The sequence below is a fragment of the Callorhinchus milii genome, unplaced genomic scaffold (assembly GCF_018977255.1).
Source record: "Callorhinchus milii isolate IMCB2004 unplaced genomic scaffold, IMCB_Cmil_1.0 Scaffold1, whole genome shotgun sequence".
NCBI classification, from domain to species: domain Eukaryota; kingdom Metazoa; phylum Chordata; class Chondrichthyes; order Chimaeriformes; family Callorhinchidae; genus Callorhinchus; species Callorhinchus milii.
In genome coordinates, this window is record NW_024704742.1 from 23,712,884 (window position 1) to 23,728,751 (window position 15,868).

Below are 15,868 nucleotides of genomic sequence, written 5' to 3' on the forward strand. Positions count from 1 at the left end.
CCTATGGGGGTAGCAGAGTGGCCAATTTAGGTCAGTGCTTTTGTAACTGTGTGAAAAAAATCTTCAAGGGATGGGGACATGTTGCAGGCATAAATTAAAAATTAGGGCACCTGCCCAGAGCAGTCTTCTTTGATGCACAGTGCAACAAAAACACCCCCAAACTGGGTGTGAAAGCCGCCCAATCTGACCAACAACAACAAATTACACGTGTATAGCGCCTTTCACATCAAGGAGCTGTGCAGTCAGGGGTCCGCACCCAAAGCTGGTGGTTGGGATGGGATTAGGAGGGGTGGGTGGCGGGCAGGGGTAGGAAGCTGACCAGAGGCGCGGTCAAAGAGGAGGGTCTCGAGACGGGTCTTGGAGGGTGGGGGCGAGGCGGAGGGACTGCTGTCCATCGGGCACCAAAAAAAAAAAACCACAGAAGTGGCTGGGGGGCATTCAGCAGGTCAGCCAGCAGTGTGGAGAGAGGGAACTGGGTGCTGAGTATCCCCACTGACCTAATGCCAACCTCTGCAGCAGCAGCAGCACCAGCTGTCAATCACTCTGCCCGTCCGCGCTGGCGCTGTCTGTTGGCCGCCGCGCTCTTCTCGCGAGATGTCGGCGCGCGCGCGCGCGCGGGGGGGGGGGTCGGTGGGGGCGGTGGGGGGGAAGAGGGGGCGGAGCCTGAGTCCCGGGGCACCTGAGAGAGCCGCCAAAAGTCTCGCGAGATCTCCGCCTCCCCCTCTTCCCAGCTCCCCCCCCGAGCAACATGGCAGTCGGCAAGAACAAGCGGTTGACCAAAGGCGGCAAGAAAGGGGCCAAAAAGAAGATGTGAGTCGTCCATCTCGCGCCCAGCGCCTCGGGCCGGCTTCCCCGCGCACCGTCCGGCCGGTCCGCGGCCACGGCCCCCGCGGATGCTTCTGATATCCAGCGGATGCGGGGTGGCGGGGGGGGAGGGGGAGGGTTCGGGTCCGGCCCCGGGGGCTCCTCTACCTCAGGCCGCCACGGGTTTCTCTCCTCACGCCTTAACCCTCCTCCTCCTCCACGGGTACGGGAGATGGCTGTCCCGAAATGGCGGCGGCGGCGGTGGGGAAAGAGAGAGAGAGAGAGAGAGCGAAAATATATCATGTGAAGCGGCGGCGGTTCGCCCGCCGTCAGGGCCTTGGGATCCCATCCCAAGGCCGCGGCTTCAGGAGTGAGGCGGAGCGGGTTGGCCAGTGGTTGAGGAGCAGTCGCTCGCTCGCTTTTTTATATATATATATATATTTTATATATATAATGCGGAGTCGCATTAACTTCCCCCCCACACACACCACCCACACCCACCCCCCACACACCACACACCCCCCACACACACACCCCACACACCACCCACCCCCCACCCCACCCCGGTCTCTCCTCCCTGAGCTTTTTAACTCCTGTGGAGCAATGTGCGACGTGTGAGAGCAGCAGCGCGTTAGCCGTAATGTCACACGGACTGATAAGGCTTTCGTGCGCTGTGGCGCCTCGTCACGTGTCCGGGATGGCTCAAAAGCGCTTCACAGATTTTGTCTTTTTTTTTTGCGCGCGATCTCCGATGCTGAACCTTCTCTCTCTCTCCCTCTCTCCCTCTCTCTCTCTCGAGGGCTGTTAAGTTAGTTCCAAGTATGATCTACGAGGGCCAACGCAGGAAATGTCACGCAGCAAATGTCCCCCAACGGCAATGTGTGTTTTGACTATTGGTCGCTGCTGGTTAGGACACTGCAACCTTCTTTTCGAAATAGTGTGGCCGCATACTTAATGCCCACCTGAACCAGTGTGTTGTAATCTCTTCGTGTGGCACCTTCTACTAATGTAGCACTTTCTCTGTGTTTCAGGGGACAGCCTGGCTCAGTTGGTGGCATTAATAATCCTTGCATTCGATATAGCGCCTTATCACATCTTCGAGCCGTCTCAAAGCGCTTCACGGAATATACTGTAAAGTGTGAATCAACTGTATATTTTGTGGGTGAAACGCGGTAGCCAATTGCGCACAGCGGTGTCCTGCAAGCAGTTGGCGGCATTAACAATCTTTGCATTTGATATAGTGCTTTATCGCGTCTTCGAGAGTCTCAAAAGCGCTTTACAGAATATACTGTAAAGTGAAGGGATTATTATCTCCAGAAAAGCAATGCTCCAATCGGCTAACAACCAGGTTCCTAATTACGGCGAGGTAAACAGACGCACGTGGAATAAGGAAACTTGGAGTAACTGCTCAACCTGAAAACAACAACAACAAGATTTCATTTATAGAGCGCCTTTCACGTCGGGAGGACGTCCCAAGGCGCTGGACAGTTGGGTCAGGACCCGAGCAGGGGGGAAATGGTTAGGGTGAGGGAAGGGAGGGAGCGAGGAGGGGGTAGAGAGTCGAGAGGGGAGCTGAAGGCACGGTCAAAGAGAAATGTCTTGAGACCGGCCTTGAAGGAGGAGAGGGAGGAAGCGGCGAAGGCACTGGGGATAGAGTTTCAGAGCCAAGGGGCTGAGAGGCTGAAGGCCCGCCCACCGATGGTAGGGCGGTGTGGAGCAGATCGGAGCCAGAGGAACGGAGGGTACGGGCAGGTAAGTAGGGGGATAGTAGGTCGGAGAGGTAGGAGGGAACGAGGCCGTGAATGGCCTTGTAGGTGAGGATGAGGATCTTGAATTCGATCCTCTGGGGGATTGGGAGCCAGTGGAGGCGAGCGAGGGTGGGAGTGATGTGGTCGCGAAGCCTGGTGCGGGACAGTACATGAGCTGCAGAGTTCTGAATGACCTGCAGCTTGTGGAGGGAGGTGGCGGGAAGGCCGGCGAGGAGAGAGTTCCCATAGTCCAGCCTTGAGGTGATAAAGGCGTGGACCAGAGTTTCAGCAGCACTCCATCAGGAACAGCATATCAACCAAGTTTATATGAGCTCAATAAGACTTGAACCTACAATCTTGACTCAGACATGAGAACTTTTGTGGAGTCCTGTAGCTTAGTGGTTAGAGCACTCGCCTTACAAGCGAGAGGACCTGAGTTTGATTCCTGGGCAGGGCGAAACAATCCTACTTGCTGCTAGGTAAACAGATGTGTTTTGACCAGCCCAGGAATGAAACTCGGGTCCTCTCGCTTGTGAGGTGATTGCTCTAACCGCTAAGCTACGGGACTCCACAAGAATTCTTGTCTGGGTCAAGGTTGTAGGTTCAAGTGTCGTTGAGCTCATACACTCTAGGTCGACATGCTATTCACATGCTATTCCTGGTGGAGTGCTGTTTTCAGGTTGAGAGGTTAAACCAATCCTGGCAACATGTTCAGGGAATGCTAATGGGATGGCACTATTTGAAAAGCTTCTCCTGGTTTCCTGGCCAACAAACCTCCAGATAAAATTGGTTATTTAACTTTATTCATGGTTGTTTGTGAGACATTGCTGTGTGCAAATTGATAGCTGTTTGCCAACAAAATACAGTCACTACACTTTACAGTAAATTCAGTGAAGTGTTTGAGAAGTTTTGTTGATGCGATAAGGTGATCTATCAAAGGCAAGGATTATTATTACTTTGGACTCAATCCTGAGGTCTCAAGTCCTGGTGTGAAACTCAAATCTAAATTTTCACCTAGAAGTGAGTTCCACCAACTGAGCCAAAACTGATACAGACTGTTTCAGGTTTGTTGTATTAGGTTTTCCCTGTCCTGTAATCTGAATACTTGACTAATTTTATTTCAATTTCTCCTCAGTGTGGATCCTTTTTCCAAGAAGGACTGGTATGATGTTAAAGCCCCAGCCATGTTTAACATTAGGAACCTGGGGAAAACTCTGGTGACCAGAACCCAAGGAACTAGTAAGTATAGAACTTCCATTTAAATGGAACAAGTTGTGCTCATGGTTAAAATAAAATGGGTACAGGAGTAATATGGAATTTTTTGATGAAGATTTGTTTTGGTCCCATATGACCTAACATTATGTTTATTGAGATTGTACTGAAGTTTCCAAATATTGTAATTGTCAGCTTTAATGGAAAAAAAATGATTGTTAAAAGTACCACATATAGAATTATACAACTTTGAGGATAGCTGCTCAAAGTGTGGCTCCAGGCTGTCAGTCAATTGTGATTTGACTTCTCCCATCTACATTCCTTCCCTTGTTTCTTCCCCATTCCTCTGCCCCCACCGATTGACAGGCTGGAGCTGCTTGTGAATGGAACCGCTCGAGACTGAATAGCACAGTACACATTTTGTCCGGATTAACCAGATTTTTGTTTGGATTAACCGGCATATTTAAAACAGATAAGAATACAGATGAATCAGGGACAGGCGTTTTGTCTGATTTACCTGAGGTTAATCTGAAGTCAACTGGTGTCTAGCTAAAGAAGACATTTATTTGGTTTGCTGTTTCCTGGTCTGCTTAAACCTTCCAGCACATTCCGCTCTACTTGAAAACTAATTTTTCCAGGTAGATGCAAGTTGGCATTCTTTAAATGCATTAGTGTGAAGAGTGAGCAGGTTGATGAGTGTTATTTACTTGTCTTCCCATTTGTCATGCAGAGATTGCCTCAGAAGGCTTGAAAGGCCGTGTGTTTGAGGTGAGTCTTGCCGACTTACAGAATGATGAGGTGGCCTTCCGCAAGTTCAAGCTGATTGTCGAAGATGTTCAGGGCAAGAACTGTCTAACCAACTTTCATGGCATGGACCTAACACGTGACAAGATGTGTTCTATGGTCAAGAAGTGGCAGGTAAGATTTAATCAGTATAGAATCCAATGGGGTCATTTAATTTTGATGCTCAATATGGGAGTTGTGAATATATCAGTTAATGTATTCACACCTTCAGTATCATTCCAAACAAATAGTTCAAATTATCTGCATACATCATAGAAATATTGTTTATACAATGGTTTACGTTAATCTGCACTTTGTCGGGAAGCTATCTCAAAGCACTTCACATAACTATGAAGGCATGGTTGAAGAGATAAATCTTCAGCTGGGCTTTAAAAGTATTTAGGGAGGGGACGAGGAGAGGCGTAAGGTCTCTGGGATAGATATTGAAATGGGGAATAGAATGGCTGAAAGCTCACAGTGGCATTTGTTGGGTAGGAAACATGGAACAGGTCAGTGTTGACTGAGTTGGTAAGGTTGCGGGACAGGTAGGTGAGTGGAGGGATTTGAATTCAAGGACGTTTTGTTATCTTGCTGTATACGAAGATCTTTGATTTACTGGACCTGTTACTCCCAAAATCCACATATACATTTGCAGCAGGGTCACTGGATACTGGCTTAATTCTTTTACTTCCCCATCTATATCAGAAATTGGAGATTTGTGCTTTTTTAACTTGGGAGTTTGGAAATCAATATTCATTTTAGCTAATTTAAAAAAAATTTGCTTGCTGTCTAGTGAACTGATTTGATTTATGCTCAAAGTAACCTTTAATTAATTTAATTCCTCTTTGACCTTGTAGACCATGATTGAAGCCCACATTGATGTCAAGACAACAGATGGATACCTGTTGCGTCTCTTCTGTGTAGGATTCACCAAGAAACGGAACAATCAGATCCGGAAGACTTCCTATGCTCAACACCAGCAGGTCTGCACAATCCGCAAGAAGATGATGGAGATCATGATGCGTGAAGTACAAACAAATGATCTCAAAGAGGTTGTCAACAAGTTGTAAGTAAACACAGAAAATGGTCTGTATATTCCAGTCTGTGTGCGGTTGTATTAAAGCTTCTTTCTTGGTAAGGTTTTTATTAGAACCATAGAAATTTGCAGCATCTAAGGCCATTCTGGCTCTTATAAGATCAATCCTTTCAGTCCCTGCCCTTTCCCCATATTCTGCCCTGAAGTAAGACTAATACTGTACTACACAAACTTGTCATAGTGTGAAAAGGTGCCATGCCATTCAAGTTTTGTATTGGCACCAATTTGGAGTCGATAGTTTTAATTGCCGTTCCAGGACACAAAACAACAAGATTGCATTTATAGAGCGCCTTTCACATCGGGAGGACATCTCAGGCGCTGGACAGTTGGGTTGGGACCCAAGCCTTAGGGGGAAATGGTCGGGGAGGGAAAGAAGGGAGCGAGGAGGGGGTAGAGAGTCGAGAGGGGAGCTGAAGGCACGGTTGAAGAGAAAGGTCTTGAGACCGGCCTTGAAGGAGGAAAGGGAGGAAGCGGCGAAGGCACTGGGGGATGGAGTTCCAGAGCCTCGGGGCTGAGAGGCTGAAGGCCCGACCACCGATGGTAGGGCGGTTGGGGCGGGGGATGTGGAGCAGACCGGAGCCAGAGGAACGGAGAGTACGGGCAGGTAGGTAGGGGGATAGTAGGTAGGAGAGGTAGGAGGGAGCGAGGCCGTGAATGGCCTTGTAAGTGAGGATGAGGATCTTGAATTCAATCCTCTGGGGGATGGGGAGCCAGTGGAGGCGAGCGAGGGTGGGAGTGATGTGGTCCCGAAGCCTGGTGCGGGACAGTACACGAGCTGCAGAGTTCTGAATGACCTGCAGCTTTTGGAGGGAGGTGCCGGGAAGGCCGGCGAGGAGAGAGTTCCCGTAGGACAATATATTGCAGTTGCTGGTTGCAGAACAGGTCATGTCATCTTGGTCTAGTATTGCTTTGGAATTTTGAGTGACTTTTGTGTAGCCTTCAAATTTAAGAAGCATTTTACATGCTTCTATTACTTTGTTGGACTGCATTCTTTTGTTACATTGCTATATCTAGTGTGGTTCAAGTCAGACAAAATAAAGGAAAGCTTCAGCAAAATAGACTGACCAGTTTAGATGTGTTGTATTGCAGTATTGGACAGCTTGAAGTACACGGTCTTGTTTGCTGCAGGAGAGGAAGAAATGTGTGTGTACCATAGAGTACACTGGCTGCATTGTTGTATGCTCATATCAATACCTTTCTAGTTTGAAATGACTTATTTGCCTTTAAATGAGGACATCGGTTTTGTAACAGTGCGACTGGACATTCTCAATTTATTTTGGCCACTACAAAAGCAAGTTTTCTAGTACAGTATATTGGGGTCATGGCATTCTGTCCTATTGCCCATCTTATACCTTGTGTGATATTTGATGAAAAAGTCATTTACAACAACTTGCACTTATATAGTGCCCTCCACGCATGGTAGCATCTCAGAGCGCTTAAATTTAGCTAGTAGTATTCACTGGGAATTCTGTAAAATGCCTTATTAAAAAAATGCTAATTTCTGATAGTGTTCAAACAGTCCCTGGATTTGAGATTAAATAGGTTAAAACTGATGTAATGAGCTTTCCCAGAGCTGTTTTTTGAAATTCTAAATGACTTTACTCGTTAGTTCTATTCTGCTTTTATAACTTTCTTTTTACAATAACAGTTTACATTTGTTTAACAATTCTAGAGAAAATTCAGCTGTTAAGGATGTTAATCCAAACTGCAACAAACATGTGTTTTAAGAAGGTTTTGAATAGAGGAAGCAAGACAGAGGTTTTGGGATAGTTTCAGGCAGTGCCACAGTGGTCACCACTGGTTGACAGAGGAGGGAGATCTGTTGGAAAAGAGAAGGTTGAGGGGTGGTGTAATAGAAGTGTTTAAGATAATGGAAGAGTGAGAGAATTAATCTCAGAAAAACTTCCACTAGTAGGGGATTTGAGAAGGTATAAATTCAAGATTGTAACCAAGGGAGATTTGGAAGAAGCTCTGAAGGCTGCCTGCAGATGAAATGATCTGGGCGACAATTGAGCAGCTGTTTAGGGCATTTAAAGAAGTGGACAAGCACATTGCAGAGCAAGGGTGTGGGGAATTGGGATATGGGTGGATAACATCTTGCGAGAAGCAATGCTCAAATGGAAAATAAATGGGTCGAATGGCCTCCCACTATGTTGTTCATTTCTATGGAACCAGAATCAAAGCGGAGAGAGGTTTGGATGAGATTGCAGGGATTCCAGAGATGCAAAGACAGCAATTGACTGCATGTAGAGATTGAAGGTTAAACTGAGTGCCAAAACACTGTGCACTGGCTGATTGAGGGGTTAGGAGTCTGAGATGAGACGGCATGAGCGATAACTATCCAGAAGGCTTTCTATCATTTCAAGGACACAAATTATAACCTTTAATTTAAAAAAATCGAACTGTGAATTGTGTAGTCATCACTCCTTGCACTATGCTGCTTAATATACTGATGAATTTTAAACTTCTAATGATGTTGTAGCTGAAATAGTTGGACAAAATTCAAAATCACTAAAGAAACCAAAAGTTAATGGTTGACAAAGCGGTATTTCTGTTCTATGTATTGTTTTAACAATCCTTACTTTTGTTTTTTCAGGATCCCAGACAGTATTGGTAAGGACATTGAGAAGGCTTGCCAGTCAATTTATCCTCTCCATGATGTATACGTTCGGAAAGTCAAGATGCTTAAAAAGCCCAAGTTTGAATGTGAGTGTGCCTTCTCATGGTTCCTATGCATTTGCAGTTTTAAAATCCAACCTTAACTTGCAGTTTTGCACCATTCAAATCAGTGCTCCACACACTGAATACAGGGCACCTTGGTTAGAGTGCAGTGCAAATTATTGTTTTTTAGGGGGATTATTATCCCTGGAAAAGCTTCATGCTCCTGTAGTTATTTTAGCTTTTTCCTATTACTGGGATAGTTGCTTGACAGGTGCCACTCATCCTCCAATATAGGTGGAGGAGATGGAGGCTCACAGCTGAGCCCAACCCTGTGGTAAACTGACAGATTTGAAGTGTTTTTTTTAAAAAAGGGAATGTTGTTGGCAGATTTCTTCAAAGCATTTTAGGTTCTGCAGAAAAGGCTTGATGCAAAAATTAAACCCTATGGCATTAATGGGGAAAAAGTGTAGGAGCATGATGTATGAAGGGCAGAAAGTTGCATGCGATAATGGAGATGTTGTTCAGGCTGATGGGTTGTCAACATACCCCGTGTTACTTTCTTTGGCAATTTTGCTAATAAATTAGGTGTCATCAGACAGAAGAGGGATACAGGATGAGTTAGTGGAGTGGGCAACGATTAGTCAGTGGAATTCAATGTAAATGATGAATTGCGGAGAAGAGCAAGGATGAGAATTCTCCCTATTTATACCAGAATGGGGAACACCAGATAATGTGTTGAACGTCTTTGTACTGTAAAATGTTTTTTGGCTAAATACCTACATAAATGAGGCAGTTGATGTTTTGACAGTGCATGTTTCACAATTTATTTGATGTTTGCCAGACAACTGAAGTGTTTGATTGGGGCAGTTGATGATTTGACATTTCATTCCCAAATAACCTAAATGATTACTGCGAGAAAATATTGGATTACTGGAAAGCTACCAAGAGGATAGGCTGGTTAGGGTCTTTGGCGTGTAGTGTCATTAACTAACCACATGTATTGCAAACCTTTCAAAATGTAAGTGTTACACATGATATGTTTTTGTGGTAAGCATTTTACAAAATTGAATTAATCTCTTGCAGTGGGCAAGCTGATGGAGTTGCACGGTGAAGGAGGAAGCATCACAAGCAAACCCTCTGGGGAGGAAACTGGTGCTAAGGTTGATCGAGCTGATGGATATGAACCACCAGTCCAAGAAACTGTCTGAAAATACATTTTAAACTTGTGTAATAAAACATCCAAAATCTAACTGGGTACATGTTTTATTTCACCTAACTTTCAGTTGAAAAGCCAGGGGCTCCCCTGTGTGCCATCTCACTTCAGCCATGGATACACGCGCTATCTCAGGGAGCCAGTACAGAACCTTGATGTCTTGTTAGACTAACCGTCCTTTAAACCTCCTCTGTGCTATGGTTTGCTCAGCTTTCTCCTCTCCCCTACCCCCCACCACCCAATCTATAAAATTGCCTGCCACCAGAAGGACATACATACTGCACATGCACCAAGGGACCAACTGTCAGTTTGTGTCTATTATATGATAGATTAAAAAACTTAATTTTGCTCATTTAAACCCGAATCACTCAGACCTTGCCAAAACAGCCTAAAATAAAACAGGTCACTGGGAACACTCGGCATCTATGGAGAGGAAAGTGAGTTAATGTTTCAGGGCAATGATCTTTTGTCAGAAATGGATGTTGGAAGGGAGCAGCCTACCACATGTTTGGCTGAGGGCAACCTTTTCCCATGGTACTAGGTTGCTCATCGCAAAGGGTTGGTGAGCACCTCTGGCAGACCGTGTAGGCAAGTTTATTCTGATAGATCAGATATTTTAAAGTTACTGGAAGTGAGTGATGAAATTAGTGAAGGGGGTGATCCATTTTGCATGGGAAGCAGTCAAGACATTGATAGCATGATGATATAAACCATGGTCTTGTGAGAGAGTTCATGATCCAAGCATATGATACTATTAATACTAGACTGAATGACTTGTAGTTCAGTCTAGATGAACTTTTTTTTCATATTTTAAGTTTGTATTTGGTTTACAATACAAATAACCTGCTATAGAAATAGTTTAGTCCAGGTACTTCCATAAAATATTAAAGCATTCATGTAACATTCCTTGAAACACCTAAAAATGCTGTAAACATTTATTTTTAGTCAATGTGTACACAAACAGCCATAAAATGAACAACCAATTTTATCTGGAGGGTTGCTACAAGGAGAAATTAGTTTTTTCGCATAGTGCCATGAAAGCTTTATCCACCTGAATGGACAGATTGGAACCTTAGTTTAACATCTCATTTGAAAGATGGTCTACTTAAATGCAATGTAGTACTTACAGTGGAGTATATCAATTGGGAATACGATCTTACGTTCCAACATAAGGTTGGAACTCACGACCTTATGACTCAGACACAATAGTATTTTTTTCTGAGCCAGACAAATGCTGAATACAATCTGACCAGTAACTGACCGCTTAAAACTAGATTAGAGGTAATAATAATAATCCTTGCATTTGATATAGCGTTTTTCACGTCGGGAGGACGTCCCAAAGTGCTTCACAGAACACACTGTAAAGTGAATTGACTATTTGTGGGCGAACGCGGCAGCCAATTGCACACAGCAATGTCCCACAAACAGTCGTAGATTGAAAATGACCAATTATTATTGTTTGTTTTTTTGGAGGGATTATTATTAGGCTCTGTGTGGAGTGAGGAAACTCAGGTCTCTCACTTGCAAAGCGAGTGCTCTAACCACTGAGCTACAGGACTCCACAAAGGTAGTTGTTTCAATATCAAATGTATTGAGGATGTTTCAGATGCTTTCTTCACAGTAAAATATGGCTCTAGGTTCCAGGATCATAAATTAAATGTTTTTATAGATACAAAACTAAGTCAATGTGTAACAAGTGTATATTTTTGTAGGAACTGGCCACAAGGTGGCAATATGAGCCACTTAAACACGAGCAAGCTGTCAAGTGAATTTTTGAAAAGTTGTGGATGTTTTGGACTAACAGATAGATCAGTGATGCATGCAATATTAATAGAACTTAAAACATCACCACAGAAAGGCAAGTTAATTCTGTAAAATGGTATCTTAATATCAAGTGATATTTGTTCCCCAAATAATACATGTGCACATAAATTAAGAAATAAATATGGTTTATTCAAAAGGTTATAAAGTCATCATTCTTGCAAAAGTGAGCAGTGAAGAACGCACACCAGAATAATTCAGTACCATCCATAGCCAGTTGTCATTTGACAATAATACCGTATCAGTATTGTAATGCTAGAACTTTTAAAAAAAGCTTTTTAAAAAGATCAGTAGCTGAAAGATAAGGAACAGGATGTAAATAGGCACTTTTGAGGTTAGTATTAAAGAGAGAGAAAATATAAATGAAAGATGACAGCACAAAAGGGAAAACCAGCCCTTTTGATGTCAATATCAGTATGTACAGGCAATTCCTGTTGATGATAATGTGATTGGTGTCTTGCTCTCTGAATCTGCAATGAAACATCACTACAGCAACATTCATTATGACTGAGTGGCATTGTGGTACAAAAATACAATCTGTAGTGCTCATTAACTGAAGAAAATGTGGATATCCAAGACTGACCCATACACCTACCCAAGTGACTGCAGTGCATCCAAATTCACAACTGTGGAATCCATTTGATTGACTTCATCTCAAGGGTTAATTCATTCCAGTTTTTGGTCACCTTCAGTACAAATGGTCATTGAGCTCTTTTTGGTCACCTTCAGTACAAAAGGTCACGGAGCATGATTGATAAAATTCAGTCATGCTCTGCTTTACCACTTCAGCACAAGTGAAGGAAAAGTCACAATGGCTCTTGAACAATTTGGACAAAGTTCCTGGGAAAAATTCCCTCTTTTCCCAGTAGTTCTCCTTTCATCCAATCAGCATCTATTGATTCCAACTCGACAATCATATCTCCAACCTTGAAATAAAAAGATCATTGCTTACAATAAAGATGGATGCCATTTCATTTTATAAGTACCAGGTTCCATGCAGCACGGCAGAAGCTAAGGGTTGTGATAAACATGAGGCTATATTGGCAATATTTTCATGGACATATCTCTACCAAATTGTCCAAGCAAGGAAATCAGATTTATGTAAATGATTGGTATCTCGTGGGTAAAGTCACTATTCAGTAGTACGGGACTATAGAGAGAAACAAAATCTCAGGTTTTCGGTTTAAGTCTAGGATGGTAGTTTGAGGTGTTCATATTTAAGTCCTAATCACAATCCAGAAACTGCTGGAAGATGAGTGTGTGGATGGGAGTGTACAGGGTCATCCTGAGATGGGATAACTCCTGTGGTCAAAATAACCAGCCAACAATCGGTGCCATATCACACAGCAATAAAGACACCTGGAGGCCAACAAGCACTTGATGGAATCATATCCCAGTGGAAGCTGAACATCTTTAGGAAAGGAGATTTTTTTTTAAAAAAAGGCGGAAAATTGGATCACTTGATAATGGAATCAGCATGAAACAGGACTACAAACAATTGTAATAAAGAGGAAGTGGGTGACGCAGTGGATTGAATATTTTACCCTTCCACTTCTAATATAATAAAAATAATCCTTGCATTATTTATAGCGCTTTTCACGTCGGGAGGACGTCCCAAAGCGCTTCACAGAACACACTGTAAAGTGAATTGACTGTATATTTGTGGGCGAACGCGGCAGCCAATTGTGCACAGCAATGTCCCACAAACAGTCGTAGATTGAAAATGACCAATTTAATTATTGTTTGTGGTTTTTGGAGGGATTATTATTAGGCGTGTGGAGTAAGGAAACTTGCCCAAGGTTTCGCCCTCTGCCTGGAATTGAACTCAGGTCTCTCGCTTGCAAAGCGAGTGCTCTAACCACTGAGCTACAGGACTCCACTTCTGTAAATTCTGTAAATAGTGAAGATAATAATAATCCTTGCAATTGATCTAGCACCTTACCTTTGAGAAGTCTCAAAGCTCTTTACAGAATATACTGTAAAGTGAATTGATTGTATATTTTGTGGGCAAAACACAGCAGCTGATTGCGGACAGCAGTGTCCCACAAACATGGATTAAGTGACCAAATTATTATTATTTTTTTGAAGGGTTTATTACCCCCAGAAAAACAATCCGCCAATTGACTAACAGCCAATTGACTACTTACTGCGAGGTAAACGGAGGCATGTGGAGTAATGAAGCTTCCCAAATGTAGATGGTTCCAATGGAGGCTGTAGCACAGCATAGGATTGAACGATTTGTGTGAAATGTCAGATTTCATCAGATAAAAATGAAGACTTATTGTTTTAAATAGTTTAAAGAATTGTTGGAAAATTGCTGAATTACTGTACTTCTGCCTTCCATTCCTGGGAAAGGTTTCTACCACCTAAATAAAGGATTCAACAGGAGACAAATTATACTGTATTGTATTGAGGCACATCATACCTTAAAAGTGAGCTCATCTTCATTCTCCCCTGCAAAATCATACAATGCCTTGGCTTTGCCTCTCTTGTTCCCCAAAGTTTGTTTTACTGAATTCACGGTTCCTGAAGAAAAAAGTAGCCATAAAGTCACTGATTTATCCTGAATGACTGCACAAATATTCAGAATGAAAATTGAGAATTTTGCTAATCCTCGGTGTCACGAACTCCCAGGTTCACGACGATAGTACCTGAACAGAACTGAACAAACGCAGTCGGGAATATTCCCTCGTGCCCATTCAGTTTCCCTTTGTACCACTCAGCATCTAGCTGTTCCATGATCAGAATCCGATCTCCTTGTTTAAATGACAGGTCATCAGGATCCTCCGCTTTGAAATCATAAAGTGCTTCACACCACTCTGTGCCCAAGTCTTCAATCTGCAGCAATTACAGTACAAAATCGGATCAGTGTGCTATCAGCAGAAAAAGAGCTTTCTTATGGCCTAATGCACAGACAAGTGCAGCAATAAAGTCCTCATAAATAAATAATACAATAAGCCTTGCTTTTGATACAGCGGTTTTCACATCTTCTAGACATCTCAAAGCGCTTCACGGAATATACTGTAAAGTGAATTGACTATATATTTGTGGGCGAAACGCAGCAGCCAATTGCGCACAGCAGTGTCTCAAATAGTCGTGGATTCAAGTGATCAATTTTATTTATTTTTTTCTTGAGGGTTTATTATCAAGTGTGTAGATTAAGTAAATTTGCCCAAGGTTTCGCCCTGCCAGGAATCAAGCCCAGATGTCTCGCTTGGAAGGTGAGTGCTCTAACCACTGAGCTACAGGTCTCCCATAGATCAGAAGACCTTACAGTCGAATCTAGGCCTGTGCCGACAGCAGCTGGGCTCAGCCAAGGTGGAGGATGAAGCAGTTCAATTGACCTCAGGAGAAACAGACACCCATTACTTAAGTGACCCATCTTTATGAGTGACCTTTGACAATGCTGATAAGTTAGACAGCATCAAGGCAGGTCAGATCTTGTTCTCATCAGGTATCCACACACATTCAACTCCATTAAGGATCTCTGTTTAGCAGGGAACCCAGGCTAATTTGAACCCCTCTTCACCACTACCACCATTTCCATGGATAAGATCAGTTAACTAAGAATCAAAATCGGAATCTGTATAGCTTAGGGCAGACCCACACGGGCACATTTTTCTACAGGTTTACTTGCGAATGCGCAGGTTTACCTAGAAAATCCTAAAGTACTTTTAATTGAAAAAAATCCAACTCTAGTACGTCTCAATTGATTTCTTCACAAAGATCTATTTAACTTCCTCTTAAATTTGCTAACAAACTGTCCCGTCTCCAACTTCAGAACTCCATTCTTTTTCCAAAGTAATGAAATCTAAATGACCTGTTCTGCTCTCGAATCACGACCCTACTCTGTAGCATGCGACTGTGGTGATAGTTGAGAACTGCCTTGCCTTTTCGAATGTGATGTAACCATGTTATAACCGGACGGTTGGAATACATTAACCTGCAACTCAATTTATAAAACATACTATAATTGGACATTTACGTCATGCCTGTGTATGGCTTATTGCTGTGCACAAATTGGCTGCTTAACCAGCACAGTCACTAAACTTTGCAGTAAATCCTGCTGAAGAGCTTTGAAATATTGTCCCAACGTGAAAATCACAAAATCAAATGCGAGGATATTAATAACGCAATGTGATCACCAGTTAGTGCTTCCGCATCATGAAATCACCAAACATATGAGAGATGATGGTCCTGTGCACGTGAAAACTGCTGGCCTCAAAATACAGAGCCTTGCTTGCTCTAGCAGGTTTGATTGTGTACTGTTGTGTTTTGCTGTGGTACACAACCAACCCAATATTGCGGGCAGATTAGGTCGCACATACCCAGTGCAGGAAACTAGCTGTGGGTCCACAGTGCATCTGCTTTATAAGCAAAGCATAATTATAAGAGTTATTGTTTGATGTAATATTTTAACATCCACTTCAACAGGTAGCCAGAACCTTGTTTAAACATCTTGGACAAACAAGGGAGGGCCGCACCAATGCAGGGCTCTTCAGCAGTTCATCAATTACTGTGTCCAATACC

General features: G+C 43.3%; 2 protein-coding genes across 2 annotated transcripts in view; one reads left to right on the forward strand and one right to left on the reverse strand.

The window, feature by feature from the left end:
* The first annotated feature begins 721 nt into the window (after positions 1-721).
* On the forward strand, positions 722-9,552 carry rps3a (ribosomal protein S3A). Its single transcript, NM_001292403.1, is given in 6 exon segments — positions 722-810; positions 3,688-3,791; positions 4,495-4,682; positions 5,405-5,613; positions 8,240-8,349; positions 9,388-9,552. Coding segments are annotated over 6 exon segments (798 nt in total). The 5' UTR covers positions 722-748; the 3' UTR covers positions 9,513-9,552.
* A 1,897-nt stretch (positions 9,553-11,449) lies between these two features.
* sh3d19 (SH3 domain containing 19) overlaps positions 11,450-15,868 on the reverse strand; it is a 63,453-nt gene continuing 59,034 nt past the window's right edge. Inside the window, 3 exon segments of the mRNA XM_042340157.1 lie at positions 11,450-12,264; positions 13,764-13,864; positions 13,990-14,176. Coding sequence (XP_042196091.1) covers positions 12,145-12,264; positions 13,764-13,864; positions 13,990-14,176 — 408 coding nt within the window. The 3' untranslated portion in view covers positions 11,450-12,144.